The sequence below is a fragment of the Centroberyx gerrardi genome, chromosome 6 (assembly GCF_048128805.1).
Source record: "Centroberyx gerrardi isolate f3 chromosome 6, fCenGer3.hap1.cur.20231027, whole genome shotgun sequence".
Lineage (NCBI taxonomy): Eukaryota > Metazoa > Chordata > Actinopteri > Beryciformes > Berycidae > Centroberyx > Centroberyx gerrardi.
The window spans coordinates 20,235,754-20,255,786 of record NC_136002.1 but is presented as its reverse complement, the minus strand read 5'-3'; the positions used below and the strand labels follow the sequence as shown (position 1 = coordinate 20,255,786).

Below are 20,033 nucleotides of genomic sequence, written 5' to 3'. Positions count from 1 at the left end.
TGGTTACGTGAACTGTATTGTACTTGAATGGATAAATAGCTGCTTGCATTTTGCTTTGTGTATCAGTAAGAAAAGCCTGCATGGTGACTTACAAACATGAATACCGATAGTGTGTGTTTTTATGTGTAAAGACTATGACTTTAGCCCTAATCAACTGGATCAGTTGTCTCTTGTGTTTTTCCAGAGGACCATTCATACGGGATAAAAGGTCCCTGTAAATTCCCTTAAATTACTGGATGTAAAGCATCATGATCTTCACTTCCGCTTATGTCTGTTGGCTGCCAAAAACGTAACACATTACTATATTACAGAGACAGATGAAGTGGATTTCCACTACCAGGTGACCTTTTAGTTTGGCAAAAAACAGTCGGTGATTTGCTCTAGATTTTTTACTTACTTATTTTACTCATCACTCCGGATGGTTTTTAGCCAGTGGCAAATTACACTGAGGTGCCAAGTATGATAAGATATTCCAGGATGCAACTGGGTCAAATGTGTTCAACTTGGGGACTGATTCAGCCAGGAATATCATGGACCCAGTTCAGGCAGTGTGAGTGGTCATATCATTTTCATCTATTCATTGTTGCAGGAAGGGCCGGGGCTGGGAGTCAGACCCAGGTCCCTCTTGCTGTGAGGCGATAGTGATATCAACCGAGCCGCCGTGCCACCCTGGTAATATATTATTATATCAAAGAAAGCTGTTATGAATTATGGGTCTGGGGTTTGTTAAAACATTACTGGATAGTCTTACCTACAGGCCAAGTTAGGCTAGGCATATTTTCTGCCTAATGAATTATACAATGTGCCTTTAATAGATAGGCATTTGATTAGTATGATAAAGGGTATGGATGTCACCTCCACAGTGGTTCCAAAAAATTAAGCCCTGGTGAGGCTACAGATAGACTTGACCTGTAGCTCTCATTACAACAGCCCATCGTAGCAGCTTGTAGGATACAGCTCTCCTGATGGACTTTAACTTATGCCTACCTTTTATTGGCTCCCAAGGAGTGCATTTGTATGTGGGTTTGTACCAGTTAAATTAGCAAAAGCCTCCTCAAGCGCTTCCATGTCAGCCCGTCTTCACTTTCACAGACAAAAATAAAATTGTGCATTCATTGACAATCAGGCAGTAACACGACTGCCACTCAAATCATCTGCAAATGGGTTGAAACGCACGTCTCCCCAGACAAGACTAGAATTATCAGACCACCTACAAGTGTGCTGAAAAAACAGTAGGCGAATGGGGACAAAATTAATACTGGGGGTGAGGGGGAAAATCATTGACATGGTCGCTCCGGACAGGATTGAAATTAACAAGTAGCTCAAGTAATAATTAAAATTACCCTACTTACTGTGGAGAAACTAATCCCATCTGGATGGGGCTTAAAGCGGGGCTTCAAGTCTGTGTGTGATACATAGCCTCAAGGCCGTTGCAACATATATTTGGAGCTGTGTGTGATGGGAAGTGGTCAGGGCCGGTGTGCCTCCGCTCTACAGTGCTGCACTGTCTCTGTCTGTGCGTGTCTAGAACCCAAACCTCCCTAATGGTGTTTACACACACTGACATCTGCAGTAATCAGAAAAACCATGACAAACACTCCACATCCTGCTAGTGCAGTAAGAGTGGGAGAGAGGATCGGAAAGGGGACTAAAGTAACAGTGGAAGAGGGTGAGAGATGAGAGAGAAGGAGAGGCGACAGAAAGATGAAAGATATAGGTGTGCAGGATGGACTGGGAGGAATGAAGGATGTGAAAGATGGGATCCTCTTACATCTTCATCCAGGTTGGTTTGCTCTAGGTCCACCACTTTAAACTGGACCCTCTTCAAAACCTCTTCCAGGGATTCACATGCCTTGTAGTCCAGCTTCTCACCTGGACAGACAAACACACAAGTCAATTCACCATTTAGCAATAACACACAATATGTTCTGGTGTCAAATGAAGTTCATCAAAATAGTAATCAATCTCCCAATATGAAAATGTCTCTTTCCAATGCCTGTTGATTCCAAAGCCAAAAAAGCCTAAAAATGTACTATCATGTGTGAGTGTCTGAGTGGTTTTTTTTGTGCTTACCTTTTAGGTCTAAGCATTCATTTCGCTGGGTCAGGTCTTTCAGTTCCTACAGAAACAAAAAGAAGCAGCGTAAGTAAGAACGAAAAAAAAAAAAAAAATACCCAGGGAGCTGCACACAGTTGAGTTTGTGTATTTCACCATGGAAACAAACTTTGCTTTTTAAATGGTGAACCTTTTACATCCCGCAGGAGTGCATGGAATCAATCAGCATGGGGGATAAAATACAGATCCTGTGTAAACTAAGATAAACCTCTGCTGCAAAGAAAAGCATCTGCAGGACACACTCAGGGTGCGTGTGTGTGTGTGTGTGTGTCCCTGTGTGCTGGTGGGTTCTGGTACCGCTGGTGAGGTCTGCTAGGAAGTACTGCAGCAGCAACCATTTTGCAACAGTGTGAACAGCGAGTCCCGGGGATGGCAGTTTAGATATGAACAGCATACTAGATAAGAGGGGCTGTGCCAATTCGTAAATGTGCCATGACCATTCAAACTGTGAACCCATCCTGCTTGCCAGTGGCTTCATTAACCTGTGCCTATACTGCTCAGTGTGTGTGTGTGTATATGTGTGTATTTTTGTGTGTATGTGTATCCCTCCCTGTGTGATGGCCCTCTTTTCTATCTTGTGACGCAGCCTGACATCAGACCATCAACACATCGAAAAGGTGGAGAGATATGTAACCCCTTGACCTGGTGAAAACACACTCACACTCACTCTCTCACACACACACACACACACACACACACACACACACACACACAGAGAGAGCTGTCCTCGAAACTATGTACCAGCAAATCCCTCTCCACTGCACTGCCCAGCCCATTCAGCATGAACTCCATAACCTCCACGCTCGTGCCACACTGCCATCAGTTATCTGTGTGCAAGCCTAACATACTGAAGCTTGCTAGTACATCAGAGTTCATGGCCTCCTGTGTGACGTAACGGCTTCCAATTTGTTCAAGTCAATAGTATTCAATTTTGTTGTAATGTATCACACTATGGGCGCTTGATGTGAAAAGATCTGTTGGTAATCAAATGCCGCATTTAATGAGCTGTGTTGTCATACTGGTAGGACTGGTGTAAGAAACAGTGAGACTAAATATTGCATTTGTGGGTTAGTCACTTCAAAGATAATTCAGTTAACAAAGGCTGTGGTCTTTGAAACTGTCTGAATTGGTCTGTGGAACCGGCATAATATGCGAAAGTATGGTAAACAATGACCTTTCGACAGTATTTTCCACGATGTTTGTTTTGAAATATGGTCTACTGCAAAAAGCCTGGTTGCCCTTTAGCCTTCAGGTGGTGTTGACTATCTGAACACAAGCAGACACGCACATTTTGGGCAATTTAACAGCAAGTCAATCTTCGCCTCCAGTTGAGTTAGGCACCTGTCAGCGAGAATATCTTTATCAGTGCAAATACGACTCTGACAGAGCTGCTAGAGGCAAAAATAGTGCACAGTGTACATTTGCATGAGTTGTGGTCTCGGTGTGTGTGTGTGTATATGTTGGGGGCTGGGGACCCTGTATTACACTATACCAAGCTATTGATTCCCTGTCTGGTCTTGCGTGTTATGCTGTGGTGACTTGTTATTCGTTATACATTTTTATTGTTTTTATTATGTGGTTTTACTGTAAACTCTTTCTGCAAACTCAATTTCCCTTACATAATAACATTGAAATTGAAATCAAGAAAACAATATGACGTCTGGGTGTGATAGAAGAGTTAGGAGGCCATCGAGCACAAGTACATGTGCATGTGAGAAGGTTTTGCTGTGGCCTGTTGTTAGTGGACTCTATGTGGCCCTGAACGGCCTTTTCGGACCGTTTGGCCCTCCACTTCCCTCCCTACTATGTCTTTGTCTGGGGGGGAAGGACTATGAATAAGCAACCCGATATGTCTGTGCTCTGCACACAGGCTTTCATGGCACAAAAGGAGTGTGTGTCAGCACAGTATGTGGATGTCGCCAAGTCTGAAAGCGTTGATGTGCGAGTATGTGGCATGTGCAGCAAAAGTCTTACTCCACAGATACTGCGCTACCATTTAAGGAAAGTCGTGTGTTTCTGTGTATTTTGAGAAAGCAAGTGTGCACCTTTTGCCTGCGTGTGAGGGATTGTGTAATAGGGAAACCACTTGTCTCTTAGGGAATTGCAGCGGCAGAAATGTGACACAAGGCTGCCAAGTGTCCAGGTCTTAAGACTCTGGCAGGGGTTACTGAGGAGCAGGCATTCAACACATAGCAGCCAAACACTCGCCCGTACAAACACATAGACACAACTGCCCTTAAATGTACAGAACCTGTAGGGCCCCTGGAAAGCTGCCACGTGTACAGTCCAGTTGGACTTAATAAAGAAAGTATTTACAGCGACAAGGAAAAAACAGTAAATGGCTGAACTTTTCTTACTGCCCCCCCCTTCCCCCCCCCTCTCTGGACAGTCATTTGGTTTGACTAGCCTGTTTATATGGCTGGGTTATTCCAAGGATGACTAAGCAGAAACGAGAGGGGGCTGTAGTGGACCACAGACTACAGGGGAGGGAGGAAGGGAGAGGGGGAGAGAGACAGAGGCCAGACAGCGCATATATGAAAAAAGACAAGATAAAAAGATGTAGAAAAGAAAAGATGTGGAGTCATGAAGAGGAAAAAGCAGAGGGTGATGGAGGGAAGGGGGGAGAGAGAGGGAGAGAGACGATGATGACTCCCCAGCCAGTCGTCTCCCAGTGGAAATTTACCCAGATCATAGGTCTAAACGAGGCCCACAGCAGCACAGAGCAGAGCAGCAGCTTAGCACATTGGTGTGTCTTTCCACAAGTAGCCGTGATGTCAGACCAACTTCTCTCTCTCAGCTGATCTAGTGTGTGAGGAGGAGGTCGGGAGGGATTTCTTTGCTGAGTCTCTCACATCACAGATGTGATGCCATTTGGGGTTTGCCTTGCATCACCATCATCACTCTCAAACAGAGACACACATGCAGGTGTGTGTGTGTGTGCGTGTGTGTGTGCGAAGCTCCGCCGGAGGGGCCCAGTGAAGGGTCATGGAGTGTGTGTTGGGTGCAGCAGTGTGCGACAGAACAAACAGGAGACAGTGCTAATGTGTCCCTGCTGCAAAGGCAAGCTCTGCCAACGCCTCTGTCCTGCCACTCTCACTAGGGGAGACTCAGTCTGGTGACAGGACATTCTCACACACACACACACACACACTCACACTCACACATTAAGACACAAGCAGATACACATGAACTTGCACACCCACAGTTCAAAAGGCAGTTACCTGATCTACCGTAAAACTTCCAATAATGGCTGGGGCCTTTATTTACCTCAACAAAAGAGAGCACCAAGCCTTTATTATAGAGAGGCTATTATTAGAAACAGCCCATTATTTCTTTTGGCAGGTCCACAGTACCCGGTATGCCTATAAGTGACTGAATTTACTGGTATTCTGTAAAGAATTGTGCTGCTCAAATTTATACCATTGCCTTTTTAGACCTATAGCCTAAAAATAATACTGCTATGGGCAACTGATACCAGATACTACTACTACTGCTTCTACTACTGCTGAATATGTGGTTGATATATTTAAGAAAAACAATTTACTACTTCATCAAAAAATGTGATTTATTCATGGTAACATACCAGTTGGCTACCAGAACATACCGGTCATCCGTCTTCCAAATAAAGAATCAATCAAAGCGCAATCAAACAAAAACTGCCAAAGCCACAAGAGTAAATACAAAAAGTTCTCTGTCACGTATTGACTAACAAACGTAGGAGCAAACAAAGGAGCAATGCTGAATGACGATCCAAGCAGCAGAGTTATGTTTGCATAATGAATTTTAAGGCTTTCGTAACGCTACCTGCATCTATGGCAGTGAGATAAACATGTCAGCGTGTTCCACTACATTCAACATAATTTTCATAACATATTTTGAGTTATTTGAGTAATTTTAAAGATATTTTAGGCTATAAATATTGTATGAATATAGACTCATCTCTGGAAATTCTGCTATATTTTTTATATTTAGCCCTTTATCTATGCACACATACAACACTCCCCGGCTATTGTTAGATCCGGCCACTATTTGACACTCGGTCTTTATTGGAAGTTTTATGGTTAATACCTGTGTTTCACCTACACGTACTTGAAAGTACCATCTTTATCTCCGTCTAGACTGATAACAGAAAATGCTGTGGTTGGATTCATTGTCTAGATGCAGGACCAAGACCTCTTGCCTCCTCAGGTCACAAAGGACCAAGAAACCTGAAACCTGCTTCCAACCTTTCATTGACACTCTGCAGGAAGGCCTCATTACTCTGTAGGGTTACTCCCTGTAACTGTACATTTAAACAATAGGGAAGGTAAATTTACTATTTTGTTTGACTGTTTGCGAAGGTAAGAATGGAGGTTTGTAAGTCAGTGTGCTGTCTGCATGTGCATAAGGTGTGTGTCTGTTTGATGAGGGGTGGCCCGTCTTGAGGGTTTAGCACTTGAGTAAATACTAGCCTAGATGCCATTTAATCTCATCATCTATAATCTTTGATCTGTTTTCCCAGTACTCACATCACCTAGACCTTTGTAAAGCCAAACATTCTTTACTTTTTCTCCATGTTTCTGTGCCTCTCTCCTGGCTCAAAAATGGCTCAAAAACCATTATCTAATATCATGCTTTGAGCATCATTAAGACTTGGTATTCACTGGAGCATTTGATAGCATTAGAGCAACAGGCCAGTCGCCAGTACAGTCAGTCTTCCCTCTTTTCCATGTTAGCCACAGGGGGAGTCATTTGAGGTCAAAAAAAGCCTTGTGGGTTTCTTTGCCCATTCATTCATTGTTTCGCCTCCTCTCTCTTCTCTGTGACCAAAACAAAGCAAAGTCTCAAATGCAGTGGGATTTTAGCAGAAACAATGGCCACATAGGAGGAAACACTTGAACGTGTCCACAATCCCCGCACACATCAAGTGTGCTTGCATGCGTTTGCACAAACGCACGTACACAGACACGAGGTAGGCAGCAATATAAAAACAAACAGCCCTGAGGCTTTCCCTACTGGATTTTAAGAACTGCTTATACAGAGGGATTACGGCACACATGACCGTGCTGACTAACCCAGAACAGCCACAAAAAAGGCCAGAAAATGAATAACATGAAACGCCCTTCTGCCTGCTGGAGTAACAACCACCCTTGCTGGGAAAAGAACCCCCCTCTCTACTGGGTGCTCCTGGACTGATCCACAGCAGTTCAGCAAGTTAGGGCTGTGATGGCTTGCAACTCTGCCAGGGGATTTGACAAGGGATTATGAAGGTTCCCCTAGAGGCAGCCAATAGTATAATTTCAAATTCAACTGCCCTCATTCATCAACATTTAACTGACATTGTTTTTAAAAATCTGCATTTCCCACTGGGTGAAATCAAAATCTGTAGACTCCCACACACTGTCTTCACTATTTCAAGACACATTGTTTCAGTCAAGTGACCTTCCTCAGGTATCTGAATAAACATTATAATTGGGCCTGTGTATTTAGGGGAACAGGAAATAAGATGGTCCAATCATAGGGCGAAGGTAAATCAGCACCTAGTGAGGTAAAAAGACCATCCAGGTGACAGGGTATGACAGTCAAAAGGTTAATCAACACTCAAAAAAGATTAGCAACATCCATAAATCTATAAACTGCATCCAATATCAAGAATCGGGGCGCTCCGGTGGCTCAACCAGTAGAGCGTGTTGTACCATTCAGTCTAAGTCCTTATCGCAGCAGCACAGGCTCGAAAAAAAAGAAAGAATAAAAAAGGTATAGAAATAAACAGCAAAAACCTGTGGGCTATACAAAAATGGAACAAATCACAACTAGAAATGTTACACCAGCGATAATAGTCTCTTCATCCAGTGGCATCTCCCATTGGGTGAAATAAAAACATTCCTCCTGTCCCATCAGCGGACACTGTATTAGCATAACAAAACAAAACAAAAAATATCAATCAAGAGAGACTAGGTGTCAAGGCTAGTTGTGAATGGGTCAGTGTCAGGTTGACTACAACACTGTGTGGGTGTGTGTGTGTTGATCTGGCTCTTCTGTAGCCGTTTGTTTGCGTTTGTGTTTAGTCGAGCCTCACCTGTATCTGTTTGAGCACTTTGGGGATGGGTTTGCAGTTGAGCTTCTGACAGGCCTGTCGATAGGCAGAGAGAATCTCCTCCACTGTCACATTCTGGGCTGCAAAACACAGAGAACAAGGTTAGCACTGCTTTTTTTTTGGCAGATTCTCAGTTTATCTCTGTCTCTCTTTAAGAGGACAAATGCACCCCTCCCCCCCCCCCCCCCACACACACACACACACACACACACACTCACAGTGGAATCAGAGAAAAAACATGACACTTGTAATCTATTAGCATAAGGATGTCAGGTTAGAGAATGGTTTCTTTTTAAGTGGCCTGTTTGTGTTGTGGTGTGTCTGCCTTGGAGGAGCGCTCTCTTGTCAGAGCAGATTTTAACCCTTAAAAAGTCGCCACCTACTTAAGTTTGAAAAAAAAGAAAGTATTGTTCTCAGTCTGTGTGTGGGTCAGCCGCCCCAGACCATGGTGGGGCTAACTCCAGTCAGATGACTGAGCTACATTCAGACCCATTGTTCTAGATCTGAGAGACTCTGCTGAGAGCTGAAGAGCGGCACTAGAATAGATAGAGACAGAGGGAGAGAGAGAGAGACAGAGGGAGAGAGAGAGAGACAGAGACAGAGACAGAGAGAGAGAGAGAGAGAGAGAGAGAGAGAGAGAGAGAGAGAAAAAATATGTATGTAGGCATGCAGAGAGTTGAGGAGTGGCACTTGTATGTGTGTGCAGTAGCAGGGCTCCAGACTAACTTTTCCACTGGTAGCACTGGTGCTACCAACTTTCTCAGTTGGTCGCACCAGCACATGATTTGGTCGCACCCTTTTTTTTTTTTTTTTTTTTTTTTTCTTTCCCTTTTCTTCGTAAATCTTTGTATTTCTCATACGCCACCGTGCCCCCGGGAACCTCCGGGAAGCGTCGACCGACGCGTCGAAACCTCCATGCTTCTGTGTCTCTCTTTCCATCGACAGAACAGAGGGCTGTCAGGTGGACAGAGCTCGCGCATGTGCATAGAAATAAACGGCAATATGATATAAATGTATAGATTGTGTGTGTTTGTTTTGACAAGAGAGAACAAGGCCAGCAAGTTTTAGCTTCGGTCATCACGCTTCCGGTGAGCCCTGCTGAAGTCACTGCTGTTTAGATGTAGTAGGAGACAAGATGAACTCAGGCGAAACTGAAACTGAGGATGCTCAGTCAAGTTTTAAGTCTGCTGCCTGGCAGCATTTTGGGTTTCCAATTAAGGAAGAAAACTGCAACAAGACAGCTGACAAGACAAAGCTGTTTGCAAGTGTTGTAAGGGAGCCTTGCAGTTTTGTTTTTGTTTTCCATCAGAACTATAAATAGTTTTTAATTTTTGCCAGTCAAAATTGTCTTCATTCAGATTTTGCTCAAAACATCGTTATAATATCAAACTAGTATTGTGTCTCGTATCGAACTGTTATCTGAATGTAGTGTTACATCCTTAGTGTGCACAGAATATTTCCCATTTTGATATTAGTCCTCAAGTAACGTTAGGCTAGTTAACCATCCAGGTAGCAGGGAAACAGGAGGAAAAGTTTGCAGAAGCTTAGACATTACTGCTTTGTGTACAGCAGCACAACAGGTAGCCAATCAGGAGCCTGTCTGACACAGAGCCATCGTTTTGATTTCATTTGATTTGCTCATGGTCAGAGACAGTGTACGTTGCTTGGGCAAGGATAAAGTTTAGGAACAGTCACAGGCCAAAGATTGTATTTAATCCGAGGCACTCAAATGTCATTGATTCAATAAGTTACCGGCCAGTGTGGCGGGTGACACCAAGACAAATTTTACCAGCATTTGCTGCTTGGTTTGTGTTAATTTTGGACTGTGTATGGAGAGAGATACATGTAGAGAGAAAGACAGCTAGACCTACAGATAGAGACAGAACGAACTAGGCATCTACTGTAGAATAGATTCCTAGGTAATAAGATGGGGCTGGTGTGTATGTGAGTGTGTGTGTGTGTGTGTGTACTGCATGCCCACCAGACAGGAATCTGACTTTGTGCTGCTGTCAGCATTTTGATCGCTCTTGCCAAGGTGAGTGTGTGTCCGCTTCACTTTTCATTCCTCTTTGTCTCCTTTCCCCTTCATCTCCCTCAGTGTGTCCCCTCCCCCCCTTACCTCTCCCAACACCCCCTGTGCAGTTTAGTGACTGAACAGATTGGATTGAGCAGAATCAATATCATTAAAATGTTTCCAAAAACCACACACACACACACACACACACACACACACACACACACACACACACATTTCAACAACATATAAAACAACCACCATCCTTTTGTACACTTGGTGGAGCCAGACAAGCTTCAGCATTACCATGCAAAGTAAACTTGTGACTTCATGCTCTGCACAGCCTCTAAGAAACCTAAATGCAAGATGTTTCCCAGTTATTCTTATATAGTCAGTCAAGTGATAAGCAAATAACATGAACCACTGGATGTTGTTGGCCTGTAGCAGATGTCAGCATGTCAATTTTGAAGGCTGAATCTATCTGTCGGTTTGTGTGTGTTTGTGTGTGTGTGTGTGTGTATGTGTGTGTGTGTGTGTGTGTTCGCGCATGTCAGAATGAATGACCCGCTGGTGGGACAGAGAAGCATAGAGGCTATATTCAGGACAAAGGTTAACTGTGTCAAGCAGGGGCATATGTCTGACCAACTGTGCTGCTCACAGTCTAAATAAAACTTAACTTCAGATCACGGCTATAAGGCACTGCTAGAGAACAATATTGTTGTGTGTCTGAGGTTAATGGAGAATGTGTGTGTGTGTGTGTGTATGGGAGAGAAAGGAAAGGGAGAGAAAGAGTGGTGATTAGGAGCGTCACATGAATACAATGAGAATGGCTACGACACATCTTTCACTTGTTTTAGATCTAGACCAAACATCAACCGAAACGGAAAACAGTCTGGGTCTTTGATCCAGCAGCAGGCCCTGGGTCTGTCACACACACACACACACACACACACACACACACACAGAGTAAGGACCACAGTAGGTCAGATGTGGATAGGCTGGCTCAGACATGAAGAGAGGAAGCAGCAGCCGTCAAAACAGGGTATTTCTGAAGGGAGTGAATGGAGACTGAGTCCAGAGGACAATTTGCTACATTCTTCTTGTAAACGTCCGTGACTGAATTGCAGCTGCAACTCAGTGATGCTATCATCACAGTCTTAAGTCTTATCTACCCAAACTTGATTTGATAACAGGCTTCAGGGCTATTTCAGGAATTTGGGAAAACAAAAAAGGACTTGACTAAATTGAATAAAATAAAATGTCCAAACTCTCACCAGAAACCTTGGTAGGTTTTCAAAAATGAAACTCACCTATGCCTGATTTCTCCAGTTATCTTGCATGTTCAACCATGAGAAGTAATTAGTGAAATCAGCAAGTTGCCATGAAGCCTGACCCAGACAGAGAATCAGAGCTTGCAAAGCTAAGAGGATGGTAAGAATCGGCCAACATGTTTACTAATGCAGACAGTTTTGTCAACAGTATTTTAATGTTATTTATCCTATTGACCTTTTCTGAGTGTAGGGTGGGAGGAAAGCTGGGCCGCTTTGTCAGAGAAATCCTTATTTAAAAATGTGTGATACTAGTGGCAATTGTTGAAAAAGAAAAAAATAAGCTGGCAAACTGCTTTACAACAAAATTAAAAGTTTTTTCTTGAGATTCTTCTATAAAGCATTTCAACAAAAAAACGTTCAGTATGGAGCCACTTGCATAGGGGAAGGATGTGACCGGAAAGAATGGGGAAAGCATTACGTGAGGAGACTTCGCATAAACGCCAATCGTAAAACTCACGTTTACTGTATACTGTGGTAAAAAAAACTTTTTTCCCCACTCATACTGTGTAAACAGTATAAACTATAAATGGATGAATTTTTTTCACAAATCAAATTGTTCACAAATTTTCACAAATCAAAGTCTGCTTTTTCACGATTGGAACAGATTTTGGTTGGGTGGGATACATGACTTCTTTATGTAAAGTTCTGTCTCATTTTGCTCTGAATCCGTAGCGCAGTAGCGCCCCAAAAAGAGCGTTAATAAATCGCTGTGGCGCCTTCAAGGTAAGACTCCCCATCATTCATGCCAGCTTCCAGTATTTCATCAAATACTGTATTTCAGTATTTCATCATGGTTTGATGATCAGTTTTTACACCCCTGACCACCACCCACTCCACTGATCTAAATTATCAGCCATAATTATTTCAAAAAGGGACCGTTACCCAGTGTATTTTAGGCAGGACTTTTTATTTGACCGAAGTTAATAATAGTCATTATTGTATGTTATCCAGAGAAGATATATGGATGTAAAAATCTGGATTCCAACTACATTTCAGGGACTGACTCAAATACTGAACTATTTGTGCCTATCCCTAGTAGAAATTCACAGAGATTCCAAAATTCTTCAAAAATTACCCAAGCTGACATAAAATTCCCCCCAAAAGGGTGAAGAGCCCAGAATTTGACATGTGTAAACTGTGAAACTAATATTTCAATTGAAGCCGTGCCTGTTTCTGGAGGGGGGACAGTACCAGGTACAAGTCTGTTCCTGTCAACAACATACCTGTGCGTCTTAACCTACAAGTGCCCTAGTGAACCAGTGTTTAGCAACCTTGTGTGTTTAGTGCCCCAGTGTGTGCCTCTGTGACCAGCGCGTACGTGTGCATGCATGTACATTTGGGTAGTGTGTGTTCCACTGTACACTATGTCCTTGGAAAAGCATTACTCTGCTGTGGAGCGAGTGTGTGTGTACACACTTCCCGAGGGTTGGGGTGGGGTGGGGTGGGGTGGAGGGGTGGAGGGGACGCCCGGAAAGGCCAGAAGCACATTCCCACAGTCTGAAGGAGGAGAAAGTCCCTTGCCTACTACACAGTATTAACACACACAGTATATTAAACACAGTATATTAATCACTGTGTGTGTGTATGTGTGTGTGGGGAGAGAGAGAGAGAGAGAGAGAGAGAGAGAGAGAGAGAGAGAGAGAGAGAGAGAGAGAGAGAGAGAGAGAGAGAGAGAGAGAGAGAGAGAGAGAGAGAGAGAAACATGGGTCTATTTGATTTAATGAATAATAATGTATCACCAACGTGCTCAGCAACAAAGAGCTGTGTAAGAGAGCTTGGGTTGCACACCTCAGCAATAATAAACTAGTGTGTGTGTGCATGTATGCATTTATGTATGTGTGTGTGTGTGAGTGAGTGAGTGTGAGAGAGAGAGAGGGAGAGAGAAAGAGAGAGAAAGATAGAGAAAGAGAGAGAGAGAGAAAAAAGAGAGAGAGGGAGAAAACAAGAAACAGAGTGCTACTCAGTAGCCAGAAGCACACAGTGTACCCTGCACTCCCCTGGTTAAGCTAGGTGTTAAATAGAAGTCAGAGACGCGCGCTGCAGCCCTGCAGGACCATAAAGAGCTGAGCTACAGCTGCTGCCTGCTTTTCTGCTTGCTCTGTCTGAGTTTTATTGCACTCCATCCAGTACTGCTGCATGCATGTATGAAGGGAGCGGAGATGAGGAGGCAGGCAGCAGGACGGAGAGGGAGGGGAAAAAGATGGGAGGGGGTATGACTGTTGCAAACAACACCTCTAAAAAAGAGTTAAGAGAAGTAGAGAGGACATGATATTCAGTGCCAAATGGGCAGATCACGCCAACTGTGCAAAGACGCATTTTTAGCAAAGCATTTTAGGAATTTTACCCCTTCCTCCTTAAATACGAGACAATTAGCTCCTGTGACAAACCACTGATCACTGAGATTATCACTGCCAACTTGTTTAGGAGGCTCTGGCTCCAGTTACACACACCCAAACGCACACCCACGAATTGAGAAGACAGCCCAGCAAAGTCAGAATTCAGCTGCGATTCCTAACGCAACAACTTGTCAAATATTATTTCATCAATCCAGGTCAAGCAGTCGGACACCAAATTTGCAATGTTGCACACAAAGCATGTGCTGCACTGCACCATCCTAAAACTGAAAACGGAGCATGACAGATGGCTCGAACACACCCTGGTTTAAGATTTCAGGTGTAGAGAGGAGAGGAGAGGAGAGGAGAGGAGAGGAGAGGAGAAAACAAAAGAGCGGAGTGAACTTGCTCATCTCTGCTCTGACTCAGTGAATCTGCTAAATGACACACACCAGCAGCACGCCCCTTTTCTCCTTGTTATTGTTGTTGGCCAGCCTCCACTGAGCAACAACACAGTAACACACACACACGTTAAATCAAGTGCCGCTGCCATAGCTGAGCTTGCGAGCTCAATAAAAGGGGCGGCTGCTACAACAGAACCTAGCTTGCTGACTCAGATCAATAGAGGTAAATTAAGTGTTGCGGCCTTTAATGGCTATGGATGATGAAGAGCTGTTTGACTAGTATCCTGCTGGTAGAGAAGTATACAGATTTAGGCTTTAGTGGAGCAAACATTTGGAAGGATGTGGCCAACAGCAGGCTGGAGCTCGGCAAGGTATCGTCAGGCTTGGACAGACTAGAAGATTGTTCCGGACTAAAAGTTTGCCGTCTGGTCAGAAAAACTGTTCAGACTACCTGACGGGAGAAAAGACGGGTGTCACACATGAAGACGCAAGATCACACACTACCTGATTCTGTCATTCAAAAACATTTACCCATTCGTCCAGAAGAGTTCACTGCAATTATAATAACAAAATAGCAGTTCTATTGTTTCTTACTCAATGGAGCCACAGTTTCCATTTACATTAATGTATTCTGAATCGGCGTTAGTCTGGCCTTAGCTTAACTCACTGGTCAAAACAACCAGCACCTAAGTCGACCGCTGCTCATGCTAACTGATTAGCAAGGGATGAGTTTATATTGAAATCATTAAAACATGTTGTTTACGTGCTGACAAGTAAATTAAACTGAGCATAATCACACAACAACCTGGCTCCCAATGACTCTTTTTCCCCCTAATTTCTTACCCATCTATACTTCACGATTTAGAAAGGTGAACGCATTCAATAGGAAATACATGCAATAATATCTAGGTGATACTGGCATGACAGAAGATCTGGAAAATCAATCAATTTGTAGTAATCTAACTTGTTGGGGTATACCTCTCTAACGCTCATTCTGCTATAGCATGCATGATTAGAATGTAGGAGGAAACCTGTCTAGAATGGGATTTAGCCTAGGTCTTCATTGATTTCTTCATTGGGTCTTGTCTGTGTCAACTCTACCCTGCATTGATTAACCTACTTATGTCTCCTTCCCACTGGGCTACAAGGCCAGAGAAAATTGGCATGGGTGCAAACTGCTTCGAGCTCAAGCAATGCAAAATTACGCACATGGACACACACAGACACACTGTTACAACAAGTGTGGATTAGTAAAGGAGGAAATAAAGATGGGAGGGGAAAAATGGGGCAACACACCCTGGTGTGGCATACAGCCATAGGTAACAAAAAATGGCCCTGTTGCATCTGTGCTACATAGCCAGTTGGATTGGTATCATGAAAAGAATCAATGAATTAAGAACAATTGGGAGGCCTCTGCAAGTAGAGGCACATTTGAGGAAAGCTTACGAGAAAGGCACAGTTAAGGTAGAGCTTTCCAAAGAAACCACAATGTTTTAACTTATGCAACAAGTGCAAGCAGATATTCAGTAAGCCTAAACCGCTACCACTTCAATCCCACAGCTCCCACAGCAACTGTAGCAGAGCGATAAAGCACAATGAGGAGGTCAAGGTTTCCAGTGAAAAATTAACACATCCATCTTTTACAAATGCAGGCAGATATTACAGTAGGAAATTCAAACCACACACCTGAGTTTAGAATTAATTTCAGTGGTAGGGTATTACTTTGCGACTCAGGCAGGCCTAATATTGTAGAGTGACTGTGTGTGTGTGTGTGTGTGTGTGTGTGTTTGTGTATGCAGTAAAGCCTCAGTTGCTACACAAACCAGCAACAACAGACTTTCTAACACCTCCTCACCTCCCACTCCTGAACCCCCCTATGCTGCCCTGTGCAGCGTGTCCCATACAATGTTGATATTTGGGCGGCCCGCCCAGGTAAATTAGCAGCCCGCCAAGTAATTTTTGGGATTTATTTCAGGTGCTGTAATACATGAAACTGGCGATTCTCGCTGATGTAGTTTTCAAACAATCAAGATTTAGCCTAATGCTGCCAAGCGCCAAAAGTGTGTTGAACTTCAGTGACCATAATTCATCGCACCTATGAGGCAGCAACATCTGTGCTCCTTTTGCGCTGTGGTGTGTCTGTGCCAACAACTGAATGGAGAGGCAGCATGAAATGTGGCCTCGATAGTCAGATGTAAGTATGACAGTCGGCATGAGCTGTGAGTCAGCGCTCTACTAACGCACAACGAAATGACAGCGTGTAAAGACAAAATCATACACGCACAAACAAAAGTGACAAAGTGACAAATACAGGAAGACTGACATGGAAGCCCAGCTTTAAGTTAGGTTAATCTTGTACATTTGTGAAGAGCACTTGGACAATCAGAGGCTATTACAGTGAGCCCTGGTGGAACAGGCCGAACCTGCTGAGTCCTGGGGCCTTACCCTGCATTCACACTGCAAGCAACACGACCAACAAGAAACTGGAAGTCCATGCATTTCCTTTAGAGCTGAGCGACGAGGGAAACTCAACAAGCTTGTCGGCTGAGAAGAGTTGGTCATGACTAAACATTTTGCGGACATGGTCTATCAACAGCCAATCGGATTTCTGTGCTTCCTTGCTTCCCTACCATTGTGATTTTGTTTCATGAACAATAGTTCTGCCTGGCAAGTGCAAAATGGATGAGAGGTTGATTACAGCCATTCAAAGCTTCCAAATTCAATTTAGCTTTTACTTAGAAAATGATGCTTGGAGAACTGTTGCGTCCATCTTTGGGATTGATAGTAAGCTCTGTAGTAACTATGATTTCTTTATGTTTATTTTCAATTAATGCTACCTAATGAGCTCTTGCCTAGCTACGTCAACGCATCAAAACGATGTAACGATATGAAAGGCAATACCAAAGCAGCAAAGAATAGAGGATTTTCCTGTTCAAAACTTTGAAGCTGCACAACATCAAAACAAAGATGAAGTCAGAGCCTCTACCACCACCCACAAAAGGTCAGAATAGAGCGACCCATCAACCACGTTGCCCACAGTGTGTGCGTGGGCTTTAGTACCACACTCAGTTTGCTGGTGCTGGTCTGGGTGGGGTGGGACAGAGGAACGAGCTGGTATATGCATGCTTCCTAAACTGCTATCATCATTACGACAGGCCCTATATGACCTATAAAGTCAGGAATTTTGATTGGTTGCTCCAGTCTACATGTTTGCTCTCAGGAACCGTTTTCTTACGAAGCTCTTAAAAAGAGCGCTGGCATTGATGCCAAACCTGTATGGCCTCTAAACACACACAATTCTCATCTTCCAAGGTGCTGAAATAGCACCTCACCTATCTGTAAGATGGTGTCATATGAAGGTGCTGAGAGAATGTAGACATATTTCACTTAGAAGGAACAAAATGATCATCCTATGCCAACTCCTAGCTCCAGATTTGTACAACAGATGATCATTTCAGAGAGGCTGTTTACTGCACACAGCCAAAATAATAAAAGTATTAAGTAAAGCTAGCTGTATTCTTTAAAACGCATCCCAGTGCAGACCCGATGTCTGTAAACGTCAACGTCTCTGTTCCTCCTCCTCAGCCTCCCTATCTTTGTATCTTCACCTCTCATGCATCTTCTTTGTCTAGATGACAGGGAACAAAGTGCAAACACTGTGCTTTCTCACCTCAATCCAACAAGCAGGAAATGAGCAAGGACGAGTGTTTGCATGTGTGGAGAGGGAGAGGCGACACTCTTGGCAGAGAATGACGGTGAGACAGGCACAGACAGACAGACAGAAAGAGAAAAAAAGAGAAACAGAGACGGAGAGACCTGGCAGAAGGAGAGGATTCCATCAAACCTATTACGATTACAGCTCACATAATCTCTTGAAATTCTTCTGTTTGTCCAGCCGACGCAGACTAATTTCACTGGTTAATTTCAGTGTGCTCTTGCAAACTCAGTATCTTGAGAGCACACTCTAATGGAGAACTTTGGCTGGGACTGGGAATGTGGTGAGATGTGTACCAGTCTCAGTCAAGCTGCTACAGAAAACACCTGACCTGCAGTAGCCGCAGCCTGCACACATCTGGGAACTGCGTGGACGGCTGGGGCTTCAGCGGAGAATGAGGTTTAGTTACATAACAAGACACTAAGAGAGAGAGAGGGCTCTGATAGGCAAAGTGCAGCGAGAGAGGTAACCCACTTGTTGACTGACTTAAAAGGCACTGACCTAGCTTATACTTAGGACAAACTGTTATGCAGCAGCTAATATTACCCCACATTCAACAACCAATCTCTCCTAAAGGATTATCTAGCTGATAGGAGGAAAAGCTAAACGCTTCAATGATGGAAAGTCTGAGGTCTCGGGAAAGTGAAAGCCACCTTGAATTGATTGTTTATGCGTCATCCATCAAGCTAAAATGACTGTACTGAAAGGTAACAACCAAGAAACGAGTGTTGACAGGATACAGGCTTCAGGAGGAAATGGGAAAGCATAGAGGTGCTCGAACAACAGAGCAGATCGGGCGCAGAGTCCTTAGCAACACATGGAGGCCAGGTGTCAAACTAGCAGTGCTGTGAGAGTTTAATCCAGTGCATTTCAGATGTATGGCCTACGTCTCCAGCAGCCTTCACAGAGCTGATTTGTTGCCGTGATGATTTAAACCATCCAGTTCAGAGTGGTGGTGGTTGCACCATCAGTCAGCTAGCTATCTTACAAGCAGTACATCTGAAATAACATGGGATGGGGAGACCTTTGGGCAAACCTCCAGAGATGGGGGTACGAGCGGTGTGGAGGGAACACAAGAGGAACTGTGGCCGGCTCCTACTTAGCATCTAAGTGTTAGTGTCCAAAATAGCCCCCCTGTCCTAGTCTCCAGTCCCCATCCCTGCCATTTCACACCACTGTGCTGCGGATGGTGACAGCAGCGTCATTCACACATGACAGCTGGCTGCATGGCTGGTCGCAGGTGGGGCAGAATGGAGGGTCTGTGGCACCTCCCTGTCCTGCTGCTTCTTCCACAAGGCCTGGATGACTTGACAGAGACAGGGGGTAAGTAGACAGAAAGAAGTACAGGCCCAGATATTAAGAGGGGAGCTCCCTTCTGCTCCGAAGAGATCATGTCCCAAAAGGTTTAAACTACCACCTAAGCCTCATTACATAACCTTAATCATACTGTTCAAACAGAGGTTTGAACGGGTGCAGAGGGTCAAAACTAGACAAAGTGAATTTGATGGCTTCTGATGATGTGGCTCAAGAGGAGGCAGGGCTTTGTAACTCTTAAATCCAGACCAAGAGTGGAAAGTGATTATGCAAAAACCCAGGGATCGTTTGGAAGTAGCAGTGTGCCAGTCAATAATTAACAGACAGCACTCAAGGCAGACTGAGGCAAAATCTGAGAAAGTGACCTGTTCTTTTCCTATATATGTATAGGTGTGGAGTATTCAGTCCTTTTGCACTGGCTGAGGAAAGACCTGTTTGGTTGAAACACATTGCATGCATTTTTCCTGCATGCATCAGTTTGTTCTATCCTCTGAAGATGCAAATTTTTTGATTTTTTGACAAAGTGTTCCGTCATTAAAATGATGTGTATCTGTAAGCAAAGAAGCTCATTTTTGGTTTTCTCTATTCATCAAATGGAGACATATTTTAGGATTGTCAGTATTACCCCTGTCACAGCAAATACAGCTTGACAGAAAGTCAAGTCACAATATGTCCCAATGACGACAAGCACCCACAGCCCAACACTGCAGGGGTATAAGACATTAAGGCCA

The 20,033-nt window shown here is 43.9% G+C and overlaps 1 protein-coding gene across 1 annotated transcript in view; it reads right to left on the bottom strand.

Annotated features, from left to right (window-relative positions):
• Window positions 1-20,033, bottom strand: part of ppp1r37 (protein phosphatase 1, regulatory subunit 37) — a 41,974-nt gene that overhangs the window by 13,830 nt on the left and 8,111 nt on the right. The window contains exons 2-4 of the mRNA XM_071927932.2: window positions 8,174-8,271; window positions 2,074-2,119; window positions 1,772-1,872 (exon numbers count right to left, since the gene is read on the bottom strand). Coding sequence (XP_071784033.2) covers window positions 1,772-1,872; window positions 2,074-2,119; window positions 8,174-8,271 — 245 coding nt within the window. The remainder of the gene's footprint in view (window positions 1-1,771; window positions 1,873-2,073; window positions 2,120-8,173; window positions 8,272-20,033) is intronic.